A 14,195-nucleotide genomic window follows, 5' to 3' on the forward strand; every position below is an offset into this window, starting at 1 on the left:
ACAGTTTTCTGACGATTCGGACTTTTAAAAGTTCAAGAGACATTCACTGTACTGTAATTTAGAAACACCTACTATGATTTGCTCAAAACTGCTCCGCCAACTATGCCAAATAATTCAATGAGTTTTAATGAGCGAGCTGTTTAATTGCTTCGCCCATCATCCTGTGTTAGGAGCCTGGTCCGGACTTCCGTTCGTCATCATACTTTATTCAGTTTTTATAGATACCCATTCGTCAAAGCAGTTTAAAACCGTTTGATTGAAGAAGTCAGTCAAAACTATAGTCTAGCAAACGCATGCACATTTCGTGCCATACGCTTTGCATTATTTATTTAAACCAGACATAGATAAGCACAGCATTAGATTTAAAAAATAGAACGCTCAAACACTGATTCTAAGACCTTCCTCGTGTGTGTTGTCATCTATTCAACATCCAAAACGAACTCTGTAGTAACAATTAATTTCAAATCTGTATATCTAGGAACACTCAGGGGCAAAACTGACTGGTAGGACGAAAATTATGACTGACGCAAAAGGGCGTCACAACGAGAATAACAGTCTGGAATGCCCATTCAAAACACAGCCGTTTTTAATTACATTTAGTCAAGTTTTGACTAAATGTTTTAACATAGAGGGGGAATCGAGACGAGGGTCGTGGTGTGTGTTTGTGTGTGTGTGTGTGTGTCTGTCTGTGCGTGTGTGTGTGTGTAGAGCGATTCAGACCAAACTACTGGACCGATCTTTATGAAATCTTACATGAGAGTTTCTGGGAGTGATATCCCCAGACGTTTTTTTCTTTTTTTCGATAAATACCTTTGATGACGTCATATCCGGATTTTTGTAAAAGTTCTGGCAGCACTGCATGTCACACCCTCATTTTTCAATCAAATTGATTGAAATTTTGGCCAAGCAATCTTCGACGAAGGCCGGACTTCGGTATTGCATTTCAACTTGGTGGCTTAAAAATTAATTTATGACTTTGGTCATTAAAAATCTGAAAATTGTAAAAAAATCTTTTTTTTATAAAACGATCCAAATTTACGTCCATCTTGTTCTTCATCATTTTCTGATTCCAAAAACATATAAATATGTTATATTTGGATTAAAAACAAGCTCTGAAAATTAAAAATATAAAAATTATGATCAAAATTAAATTTTCGAAATCAATTTTAAAAACACTTTCATCTTATTCCTTGTCGGTTCCTGATTCCAAAAACATATAGATATGATATGTTTGGATTAAAAACACGCTCAGAAAGTTAAAACGAAGAGAGGTACAGAAAAGCGTGCTATCCTTCTCAGCGCAACTACTACCCCGCTCTTCTTGTCAATTTCACTGCCTTTGCCACGAGCGGTGGACTGACGATGCTACGAGTATACGGTCTTGCTGAAAAATTGCATTGCGTTCAGTTTCATTCTGTGAGTTCGACAGCTTGACTAAATGTTGTATTTTCGCCTAACGCGACTTGTTTTGAGTTACTGAGCGCTCAAACGTTTAGTTTTGTGGTATTCCTGGTTGTGGTCACATAATTACAACCCCCAACCTGGAATGCCGTTGGGGCGATTAGAGACAGTTTGTTTTGCTATATAATATCACTTTAAGCGTAGGGCAGCCGACGAGAGAAGCCAGTATAAAGCTTTTTATACACGGTGCGTCCTGCTAGCGCTACGTGTCATTATGGTTATGGGTGCCTCCACTGAGTTTGTGTAACACACGGGAAGTTGTGAAATACGTCAGGGGCGGACGAGGGGGGGGGGGGGTGCACAGGATGCACGTGCACCCCCCCTCCAGCAAAAAAAATCCAAAAAAAATTTGGAAAGCTGATTCTCTGACCATTTATAAGTTTAAATGGCACCAGATGGCACCATTTTGCTTCTTTGAGCCAACATTTTTTCCGGGGGGGCCATGCCCCCGGACCCCCCTAGCAAATTCGGGCGCTTCGCGCCCATCACATTCACTTTCAATCCAAAGTGCACCCCCCCCTTACAAAGCAACTGATCCGCCCCTGTACGTCACTCTATGGGAGGGGTGACGGCAAAATTGTTCAACAAAAACATCATAGGCCGAACTATGCAGGGTTAACCGCAACAAACTCAAACCATTCATACTCACTCTAAACAAAAGTGTTCCACTTCTGAACACCCTTTGTGTAACCACTTCTGAACACCCTTTTAGTAGAACACTTTTGGAACACAAAAAGTGTTCTATACACAAAAAAGTGTTCCAAAAGTGTTCTACATTTGAACACTTTTAAGTGTTCACCCTGCTGTAACCACTTCTGAACACATAAAAGTGTTCAGGTCAACACTTTTAGAACACTTGGAACACTTTGGGAACACTTTTAGAACACTTTTAGAACACTTTTAGAACATTTTTGGAACACTTTTAGAACACTTTTGGAACACTTTTGGAACACTTTCAGAACACTTTTAGAACACTTTTGGAACACTTTTAGAACACTTTTGGAACACTTTTGGAACACTTTCATCCTGCACTGTCATACAATTCAGAAAGACCTTAAAATCAAATTTTGTGAGCAAAGAAGTATTTTTATTTGACAAAAAGAAATGTCTGCAGCAGCCGCAGAAAAAAAGGGTCTGGGGTAGGAACTGTTGAACACATAATATACCGAGCAACAAAAGAAACGCGAAAAAATTCGTCATTGTTTGAGACGTTTTTTTCATTTTTTTGATAAATGTCTGATGACGTCATATCCGGCTTTTCGTGAAAGTTGAGGCGGCACTGTCACGCTCTCATTTTTCAACCAAATTGGTTGAAATTTTGGTCAAGTAATCTCCGACAAAGCCCGGACTTCGGTATTGCATTTCAGCTTGGTGGCTTAAAAATTAATTGATGACTTTGGTCATTAAAAATCTGAAAATTGTAAAAAAATTATTTTTTTTATAAAACGATCCAAATTTACGTTCATCTTATTCTCCATCATTTTCTGATTCCAAAAACATATAAATATGTTATATTTGGATTAAAAACAAGCTCTGAAAATTAAAAATATAAAAATTATGATCAAAATTAAATTTTCGAAATCAATTTAAAAACACTTTCATCTTATTCCTTGTCGGTTCCTGATTCCAAAAACATATAGATATGATATGTTTGGATTGAAAACACGCTCAGAAAGTTAAAACGAAGAGAGGTACAGAAAAGCGTGCTATCCTTCTCAGCGCAACTGCGACTTTTTTTTTTTTTTTCACCACGTATTTATTTCATGGTTGTTGTTGGTGTGCGTTTTTATATTTAGTCAAGTTTTGTTTATTTTTTTATTTTGTTCTTCCCCCATCACCCGTGGTTTGTATATGAGTCTGTGGCCGTGGCCTTAGTATAATAAACCATTCTGAGTTCTCTCTCTCTCTCTGCACCTCTCAATCGCTCTTTCTCTGTACCTCTTTTAAATCGCCCTCACCTTGTCTCTCCCGCTCCCCTCCCCCTCTCTCTCTCCATCTGTCTTTCTGTCTTCCGTCTCGCTCTTTCTTTCTCGCTCGCTCTTTCCCCCTCCCCCGGGGGCGGGGACGTAGCTCAGTTGGTAGCGCGGCGCTGGCTTTGTAGCCAGTTGGTCGCTATCAGCGTGGGTTCGATCCCCACGTTCGGCGAGAGATTTATTTCTCGGAGTCAACTTTGTGCAGACTCTCTTCGGTGTCCGAACACCCCCGTGTGCACACATGCGCACGAAAAAGATTCCACGTTCACAGCGAAAGTCTCAGGGCTTGGAAAACACGAAGACACGCATGCATCATCTCTTGTCTCCGATTATCATGATCGTATTTCGATACTTTGACGAGACAAACCCAATGCTGGTGTGTCGAAGAAGACGGCCACAGCGGGCTTGTTCGAATCAAAATATCACACCATATCTTCAGCGTATTACCAATACCTGTCCCAATATAGACCAGTTGGTCTAAGAGGACGTTAAACCCTAATAGTCAGTCAGTCAGTCCCCTCCCCCAGTATATACATACACGGATGTTTTTCTGTGTGTGAGTTTGTGTGTACGATACCGTGTGTACGTATGCGTTTGTGCGCACGGTGGGTGTGTGTGTGTGTGTGTGTGTGTGTGTGTGTGTGTGTGTGTGTGTGTGTGTGTAATGATGAGAGAGAGAGAGAGAGAGAGAGAGAGAGAGAGAGAGCGGTAATTGAATTTGCCTTTTACCGAATGAAAACTATTGTCAATAACAGTGCATTAAGAACTAAAACCAACCAACCATGACATAAAAAGCATCACTCTCTCTCTCTCTCTCTCTCTCTCTCTCTCTCTCTCTCTCTCTCTCTCTCTCTATCTGTTAACTGTCTCTCTCTTCCGCTTTCTCGCTCTTTCTCTGTCTGTCTGTCTGTCAATCCTCCCCCCCCCCCCCTCTCTCCCCCCCTCTAATTCCATCAAAGAATTTGGGAGAGAAGAAAGGGTTTCAATATCCTCGGTTATACCTGTGTCAATATTTGTATTTAAAAATATATATATGCAATAACACTGTCTTACAATTTGTCAAAAACAAAGCCCTTTTTTCTAAAAAAAAAGATCAATATCCGAAAGAAACAACTGAAAATCATGCAGAGACTTTCTTCCGAAAATTACAAATCTCTGGCAAAGTGAAAGGAACAACGCCCAACGAATGGTTGTGTGATGCGCCCGCAGCGTGTTGGCGTACATACATGTGCTTGTCACATCTCGCTTTCAGCCTTCACCGCCGGTGTCATCATGATTTCATCTTTCGCCTGTGTACATATTTCCCCCTCGACATATATACTCAAGACTGAAATGTTGTTTCCTGGTAAAATTAAGAAGTGAAATTATTTAAGGACGAAAAGCATGTCAGTTTCTTGCATGTGAAGAAAATTGGTGGTAAAATTTAATAGATTTCACCCCCAAAATCGAATTCTTTGAAAACGTGTACTGAGTGGTTACGTCCCTTGAGTAAGAAGGAAAACGTTTTAGGATGAATCAAATTTCTAAGTTAAATAAAACAAATTGGTTGGACAAATCAGTTTGGCCCCATGAATGTAAGGTACACAAGGTCGCTCATCAGTACTATCGAAGGGTGTTTTTTTGTTCAGTGTAGACGGTTTATACTTGATCAACGAGGCCGAGAAGCGAAATATCAACACGGCGAAAGATGAAAACGTCACACCGGCTAGCCAAGCTGCTTGCAGCACCGGCGAAAAAGAGAGCAGCCTTGCGTAAGTCTCTCCCTGTCAGTAAGCCTCTCCACAACAAGTCCTATGCAAGCTTTAAAGCAACCCTCCACGAGGTGTTGGTGGTAACTGGGGGCCTTATGTCCCCAGGCAGAATTGCAAGGGCGCGGAGGAGGTTTGGCCCCGAACATGCGGCATGCAGGTCCACCGGTGCGTGGACACGCCCTGGCGCCCATGAACCAAACCCCCAGGTATGGGTTACCTACAAAGACTCTACGTCCCAACGGCTGACCAGGCGGACGAGGAGAGTGTACTCCCAACGGCTGTGAAGGCGGAAGAGGACCCTTAGTCTCACATCCAAACGGTAAAACAGGCGGAGGAGGAGCTCCCAACGGCTGTTTTAGCGGATGAAGATGCCCCATGTTTTGCTGCTTTCACAAGCGCCGGGTTGGAAAGACTCGTCAGCCCTGATAGGCAGCTTTCCTAGGAGAAGGACACTCGGAAGTCAAACCCGGCCAGATGAGGGCCGATAACCGTGTGAGGAAACTTGTCTAGGACAAGGAAAAGTCCAAAATCACACCCACGAAGGCCTACCGAAGACGGAAGACACTGACCTTCAGGGTGAGGTGAGAACCGAGTGTCTACGCATCACCGACAAATATGGTTGTGTCTACATCATTGGTCGAACGCTGAAGAAGAAGAAGAAAGGAACAACAAAATATTCCTTCAGAGAGAGCGAGCAAGAGAGAGAGAGAGAGAGAGAGAGAGAGAGAGAGAGAGAGACAAGACAAGACAAGACAAAGACAAATATTCCTTATTAACGAGCGTAATAGCATAAGCAAACAGGTGTTTTTTTACATCCAGTCCTCGCCCATGGGAGGGTTTAATCTAATAATAATACGTTTAAAAAATATTAGAATATGAATCAAAGAAGTAATAAAATGCAAACAACCGAACAAACAAACGATTAACAGACTAAACACACAAACAAAAACATACATACAAACTAACATAACATAACATAACAGAGAGCGAAAGTGGATGAAACCAAAACGGGCGACTGAACAAACCGCGGGGACCGATACGGTATTGCATTTCAGCGTGGTGGCTTAAACATTAATTAATGACTTTGGTCATTAAAAATCTGAAAATTGTAAAAAAAATATTTCTTTTATAAAACGATCCAAATTTACGTTCATCTTATTCTCCATCATTTGCTGATTCCAAAAACATATAAATGTTATATTTGGATTAAAAACAAGCTCTGAAAATTAAATATATAAAAATTATTTTCAAAATTAAATTGTCGAAATCAATTTAAAAACACTTTCATCTTATTCCTTGTTGGTTCCTGATTCCAAAAACATATAGATACTAGATGATTACCCGCTTCGCCGGGTACCGGCTTCACCGGGAAGAAGTAGAGCCGAATACCCCAGCCTGGTACCCGGCATTGCCACACGGAGGAAGGGAGATAATCGCGGCTAGAGGAGACAGAGACAGACAGCTTGGCGGTTCATCACAATCACCTTTGCAGGCGAAGTCCTGTCAAACGGGATTGAGAATTTTAGAGCTTATTTCTTAGCCCCATATTATCTGTTGTGGCTTTTCAAATGCCAGAACATACAGACAGATGATAAAATCGTTTATTTAACGTCACTCTGTAAAAACATTGGCGACATTTGTCTTAGATTAAGAACACACACAGGCACGCACACAAACTGTCCCTTTATGTACAGTGGTTCACCACCCTCCCGCCCCCCGCACACTCTCGCTCATCTAATTAAAAATGGTGTTAAGAGATACTTGGATATAAAATGGTATTTTTAAAAGTTCTGATAAAAATACAGACAGTTAGTTAAAATTAATATTAAAAGTCCTACGGTTTTGAGCCATTAAGGACTTGAGTGTTTGTCCGCTTTCAAAAAGAGGAAAGAAAGAAACAAAAAATAAGGATAGGAGGGCAGGGGGTGGGGTTGAGTTGATAATGCTCTGTGGAATTTGTTAAAATGAAAAGTAGTTAAGATGTTTCTTGGTAAGAATTATAAGTCTGTATTCTATATCTTGAATAACGGGTTTGTAAAATGATTTTTTTTTAATTCAAATCGAGTTAAAAAGTGGAACCTTTCAGGATCACCAATAAAACCAAATAGATGAGCAAGTAAGAGGAACACGAACAATAAATCTCAAAACTTTTTACAAATAAAAGGATTAAAATGTAAGCCACGAAGGCCGTGGTAATAAAAACAATATGTACAGTTTGGCGACTAGTGGGCCTTGGGTGAGGATATGTTGTCTAGAGGGTAGTCGCTAGAATCAGGAGGGATGGCGGGAGCCACTCGACCTCAAACTGAAACACGCTGATGTGATATTCTGGGCTTAGCGTTATACCCACAGCCCCATGTCCGAGTCCCTGACCAGTCGGCACAGCAGCAAGCTGTGTGACCAGCCTAGAGAACTGCTACTGCGCAAATAATCCTGGGGACTCAGACCATGGAGCTGCATATGGTCATATAAGGTTTTAAAGGTAATTCTATTTGTAGCGCATGGAGCGAAAATGTGTTGAAATGAATAGGGTTCTCCACAATGGCAGGACTTGTTAAAGATATGGAAGCGGCAGCCGCCGGCACGGAGGCGTCTGAAGATAGTGAGGAGGTTTGTTGGGAGATCGGGGTGTAGATCGTTCATATCAATGGGTTGATAGGACAGAGATGTTACGTACTGACTTCGAATGAGTTTACGGATTTTACTGTAGAACTCGGTTACTGAGTAGCCGATGTTAGTGTTAGCTGGGCTAGATTCTGCCGCTTCTTTGGCAGCGACATCCGCCAGTTCATTTCCCCGGACCCCTACGTGAGAGGGGACCCAGAGAAATGATACGGATGTGCCGGATGAGATTAACTGGTGACATATAAAGAGGATTTCTCTTTGTAGCTCTGCCCGATTTGATGTGTTTCGATGCAGAGCTTGTAATGAAGAGCGCGAGTCAGAGCAGAAAACTACCGCACGCGGTGTGACTGGGAGGTCATTTATAAAAGTGCATGCCATGAGCAAGGCAAATAGCTCGGCTGAGAATATGGAGATGTCTTTATTAAGAGTATATTTCCTTGAGATTTTGAGATCTGGGATCACAAAGGCGCAGCCAACGCTGCCGTCTGCAAATTTGGATCCGTCAGTAAAGACTTTTAAATGCTCCGAGAATTTGTAGTTTAGGGTTTCTTTTGTAACAGTAGCCAGGTAGACGGGGTTATCTTTTTTGGTAGTATTATCTTCACTGTCGTATATGATAGTAGGGGTTTCCTCAAGCCAAGGCGGGTAGGAGGGCGGGGGGACCCTGGCCAGCTCACTGACCTTCACCCCGCTATCGGCTAGAATGCGGTTTACTGTGTCGGATAAGGGTAGCGTTTTGGCCAAGAGTTGAGTGCTATGTTTGGTGTTGGCCTCATAATTTTGGTGCTGAGGAAAAAAGTCAGTCAGGACCTCGCAGGCAGAGTTCTCTACCGCGTGGGCTCTGACAGCATACTGAGCTGAACGGAGTTTTATCTCATCCACAAGGGGCAGCCACCCACACTCGCTGTAGACTCGACTCTTACTCGCTTGTTGGGAGAGTCCCAGAGCTATTTTGAGCGCCCTGCACTCTATAATAGCCAGTTTTTTCATGAGCGCCGGGCGCGTCGCGAAATAAGCTTCGCACCCGTAAAGGAGGCGGGAGCGAATTAATGCCCGCACTACCTCTGTGACACACTTACGTCCTCTGGCCCAGGATTGGGACGCCAGGTAGCGTATGATATAAAGATCCTTGTTGGCCTTATTGATCAGATGTTCGATATGACTGGTCCAGTTAAGTCGGGTATCGATGATAACGCCGAGGAACTTAACTTCTGAGCTCGGTTTGATAATATCACAACCTATCTTTATACTGCAGTTCCTGTACAGTTGTCTACGGGAGACAACAAGAAAGACTGTTTTATTTGAGGCTAGTTGGAAGCCGTTGGTGTACATATATTGACAGAGGTTGTCGATTTTAGTTTGGTAAGAAGATAAGTCAACAGTGTTGGTAACTCTGTTATGGCGTGGTCTATTAGTGTCTATTAAGGCGAGGTCGTCCGCATACAGAAGTACACTGGCACCGTCAACCTTAACAGAAGTAATGTCATAGAGCATGATGCTGAATAAGTTTGGCGCGATGATACTGCCCTGGGGAACCCCCATGTCCAGCGCATGGGTTTCGGACACCGAAGAGCCCACTCGGACAGACATCTTGCGATTGCTGATGAAGTTTTTGATGAATTGGTACATGTGGCCAGAGACACCGATTCTGCCGAGTTTTAGGAGTAGACGAGCATGCCAGACGCTGTCGTACGCAGATTTAATATCAAAGAAGGTTCCAAGAAGAGAATTATTACTATGTGCCAAGGTCTTTTTGATTTTTTCAGTGACGTGCACAATGTGGTCCGCACACGAACGACCTTGCCTAAAACCTGCCTGGCATGTAGGAATGATATTGTGTTTATTGAGGTGGAACTCCAGCCTCTGGTTCACCACACGCTCAAAGATCTTGCTGAGGTGGGGGGTTAGTGATATGGGGCGGTAACTGCCAGACAGATAAAAGCCGCTAGACCACATCACAAACAGAACTCTACAATACACAGGTTTTTGCCCACACACACACACAAACACACACACACACAGAGAAGCCGTATATATATATATGTATATCTATATCTATAAATATATAGAGATAGGTGAGAGTGTATTTTTCGCGTGGCTATAAATTGATTCGACCTTTTCACTTTGACAGTAAGAACAACTTACGGGTGCAAGGGAAGCGTTCTGGACAGCGCAGTGACATTCTAAAAATAGTAACTTAGAAACGGAAATATGGATTGAAGCCACACGAAGGAAGGGAGATAAACGCAAAACACTGGAGAAGATAAGGAAGAGTTACTTTTAATGGTGAAATGAACACAAAAACCAAAATCGGTTCAGCGCTGCGCGCTGAGAGCACGTGTTAAAATATCTCATCGATGATATTGTGTCCGGGGTGTAGCTGAATACGGTGTCCAAATTTGAAAAAGATCCACCGAGAACTTTGGCTTTGGTGTGTCGGTATTGGGGCCCGGGTAGCTCAGGTGGAACCAAAATCGGTTCAGCGCTGCGCGCTGAGAGCACGTATTGAAATATCTCATCGACCAGATTTTGTTTCGGGTGTATCTGAATATGGACACCAAATTTGAAGCAGATCCATCGAGAACTTTGGCCGTGCATGGCGATCAAACACACACACACACACACATAGACAGACAGACACAAGTCGTATATATATATAGATGATATGTTTTGATTAAAAACACGCTCAGAAAGTTAAAACGAAGAGAGGTACAGAAAAGCGTGCTATCCTTCTTAGCGCAACTACTACCCCGCTCTTCTTGTCAATTTCACTGCCTTTGCCATGAGCGGTGGACTGACGATGCTACGAGTATACGGTCTTGCTGCGTTGCATTGCGTTCCGTTTCATTCTGTGAGTTCGACAGCTACTTGACTAAATGTTGTATTTTCGCCTTACGCGACTTGTTTGACCTTTCTGTGACCGTGATTGCCGAAATTTCCATTTCTGTGATCGTGATGGGACTTTGCCCGTGATCCGTGATGACACAAAAATCAAGTCTCGTGATCGTGATCGTCATTTGTTTTCGTGATCGTGATGGGCATTATTGCAAAGCATTTTATTTTCAACGTACATTTTCACAGCTGTATCACTCTATGATCCTCTATTCGTCAAGGTGTTCGTGATCGTGAAAACAAAAATCAAGGTAACTGTGATCGTGAAAGCTAAAATTTCTCTTCCCGTGATCGTGATGATACCCCCCCCCCCCCCCCTCCTTTGGGGCCCTCTACAGTTTGGGGAGCCCTGCGGCTTGGAAAAATATATTCGACCAAAATATTCTACCCACTATGCCACTTCTATGCCAAAAGAGAGTTTCCATTGATGCCCCAACTGTTTGGTTGGAATTCAATATAAGCAGCACCACTGAGTAGTTCCTCGGGTACACACATAGGTTCACTCTTGGCCATGGACGCACTCGTGACTTTTTACGTCAATTCTCGTGACCTAAAAACAAGATAAGAACGCGGAGACTTTTGCATGAATGGCTGGAGACAAATCAATGACTGAAGATTATCCATAGTCGTGCCAAGTGCAGCAGATGCTCAGTACAGGGAAACATGTACCGCACATGTATGTCAATCATGTAGTTGCTCTCTCTCTCTCTCTCTCTCTCTCTCTCTCTCTCTCTCTCTCTCTCTCTCTCTCTCTCTCTCTCTCTCTCTCTCTCTCTCTCTCTCTCAGTCTCTCTCTTGATTTTCTGAATTATTGTTTATTTGTGACAAAATCATGAAGATTTTGCTCGATGTCAAGTGTTGCACTAAGCTATTGTATCGCTGCAATGACAGTATGCCTACGTTTCGTTGTTTTCGCTCTTTAAATATATTAGTGTTGCTTTACACCCAGTTTTGAACACTTCCTTATGAATTACAATATTTCTATATCAGTAATGCGCTTATTGCACATACACTTATATATTTCTATAATTAATTACGGTATCATGTAACGACCTTTAAGCAGAGTAGTAAATTAAAGTAGTTTAGTCCCTCTCAAGGCTAAACAAAAATACAAGTTGGTTTAGGGTAACGTGACCAAAAAAGATAGGGTCGGTAGGTCGGCTTTAAACAAAAAAATTTTTTTTTTTAAATTTCAGTCGACTTATAAAGGAGGTCAACTTCCCTTAGTCTCGGTGTGGTTCGCAAAATGTGCTAAAAGTTGTGGTTTTTTTTAGAAATGAATAAAAGTTTTACGGTCGGCAGAAAAAAAATTGGGTCGGTCGGGTATACCCTAAACTAACATATATTTTTATTTGGCCTTACAGAATGAACTGAACTGAACGTACTGCATTTATTCACCAAGACTAGTAGTCACGGCTGGCCGAGACAGCGCTGACACACAGTTGTCTCAGGTTACACAACTCGGGTTTTACTTTGCATAGAACGGATCATTTTCTTGATTTTTCAGTAAATCTTGTTTTCAAATCCGAACACAACATATGTACATGTATATAATTTTGTATTCAGGAAATGTTAAGGAATATAATGTGACAGGGGAGGCTACCGCTCCTTTCACAGCAGACTCTGCACCCGAGTTGTTGGCCTTTAAGTCAACACCGGTGGATTCAGTGTGGAATTCTGTTTGTGATGGGGTCTGGTGGTTTTCGATTGTCTGTATGTTCATGGAAACCTTCGGGTTTGCATAACAGTTTTAATAGGGCTAAGAAATTAGACCTAACATTTTCAATCCTGTTTGATTGCACTTCGCCTCCCGAGGTGATCGTAGTGTTACGGCACTCCAGTAATTTACCTTGTCATTGCCGCCGCGGGTTAGGCCCGGCCGAACAACTCGATTTTAGTAACCATTGTAATGAACAAACAGATTAATTATTAGGATTCCAACCGAGAGCAGAAATGCAATCCCATTGGCATTGCCCGGACTGTGTCAAAGCCGGATTGTTTTACCAAATTTGTCACAAGTTATCACTGAATTTGATTCGAATAATGAGGTCACAATTAACACTGAGTGCGGCCTCACTGCATTTTTTAAAAAGTCGGACATAATATGACATCAGGAAATTTATAGAAAAAATTTAAATACACGGGAATTCTATGATTATCAGGAAGAATGCATTATGTAAAGTTTCATAAACTTCAGTCCGGCAGTTTTCCTGGAAGTGCTCGATCGTCCACACCGGCACACACTCACTGCGGCTGATGGGGTCTATGTCGACCAAAAGAGTGGGATTCCCTGTAGGTGGAGTTCCTGGAGGGGGATTCCCTGTATACAGGGAATACCACAGGATTTAGTTCCTGTAGCGTGTCGCTGATATCGCTGAAAGTCACGTGATGCTTGGCGACATCGGTAGAATTTGATGTTTTTCAATCTTTTTTGATATTTCTTAGAAATTCGAGTATGGTTTGCAAGTTTTATTGAAAAACTCCACCCTGTGGGATTCCCTGTATACAGGGAATCCCCCTCCAGGAACTCCACCTACAGGGAATCCCACTCTTTTGGTCGACATAGACCCCACTGATCAGCCTCACTGCGGCACACTGGCACTCCGGGCCATGCACGCGCACATTGATAACATCTCCTCGATCGTTTCGATTCCAGGTCTATCTGAAAATATTTAGTCAAAACTGACTAAATGTAAAAACAAAACAAAACTTCTTAGAACTCCTACAAACATCAAGACTAATCGGAGAACCGGCTGATCCGAAAGAAAGACAACTAAACAAAACTTCCAACTCAGATGAAGACTGAGCAAAACTTATAACAAAACAAAACATCCGTCAAATAACCCATGAATTATGTTGTAATTCCAGGAGAAACAGCGTAACGGTACGGACCACGAGCACAGAATCTTCTATTTCGGTTCTATTTTGACGAGTTCGATCTCAGTTTGCGGTAGCAACGTACGGTAGCCTTGAAGTTTTGTTATCAACACGCCACAGACCGTGGGAACGGGCCGACACAGGTGTATAGCGGCAGCATGTAACACGGCGGACGCTTTCGCTGGCTTCGAGTGAAAGCAGAGCAAAAGCAGAAAGCATTTCTTGAGCAGAATTTCAATTGACCTAAATCGTAACGCGAAGTAAGTCAAACACGTGCATCCGTGCATTCCACGACAGTCGCAGTTCTTTAGAAGTGTCGCCGCACCTCGTACAAACAGATGCGCGGTGCTGCCATCTACCACCTATCACATGACATATTTGTGCATTCTGATTGGACCAATGGCTCTGCGACCCCCTGCATGGCCAAAATCATAACAAGCCTGTCGTTTTCAGCCATCATGGCGAACCCTCGGAAGTTCAGCGAAAAAATAGCGCTGCACAATCAGAAGCAAGCGGAGGAGACGGCAGCCTTTGAGGCTATTATGAAAGAAGTGAACAGTGCGACACGACCGGTAAGTGTGGTATTTCGTGGATTTACGTCGCTTTTCGCTCGCAA

General features: G+C 42.6%; 1 protein-coding gene across 2 annotated transcripts in view; it reads left to right on the forward strand.

The window, feature by feature from the left end:
* The first annotated feature begins 13,998 nt into the window (after positions 1–13,998).
* Positions 13,999–14,195, forward strand: part of LOC138981682 (CREB-regulated transcription coactivator 1-like) — a 35,811-nt gene continuing 35,614 nt past the window's right edge. For both annotated transcript variants that reach the window (XM_070354687.1, XM_070354698.1), the window contains exon 1: positions 13,999–14,151. In XM_070354687.1, coding sequence (XP_070210788.1) covers positions 13,999–14,151 — 153 coding nt within the window. The remainder of the gene's footprint in view (positions 14,152–14,195) is intronic.

The sequence above is a fragment of the Littorina saxatilis genome, linkage group LG1 (assembly GCF_037325665.1).
Source record: "Littorina saxatilis isolate snail1 linkage group LG1, US_GU_Lsax_2.0, whole genome shotgun sequence".
Taxonomy (NCBI): Eukaryota; Metazoa; Mollusca; class Gastropoda; order Littorinimorpha; family Littorinidae; genus Littorina; species Littorina saxatilis.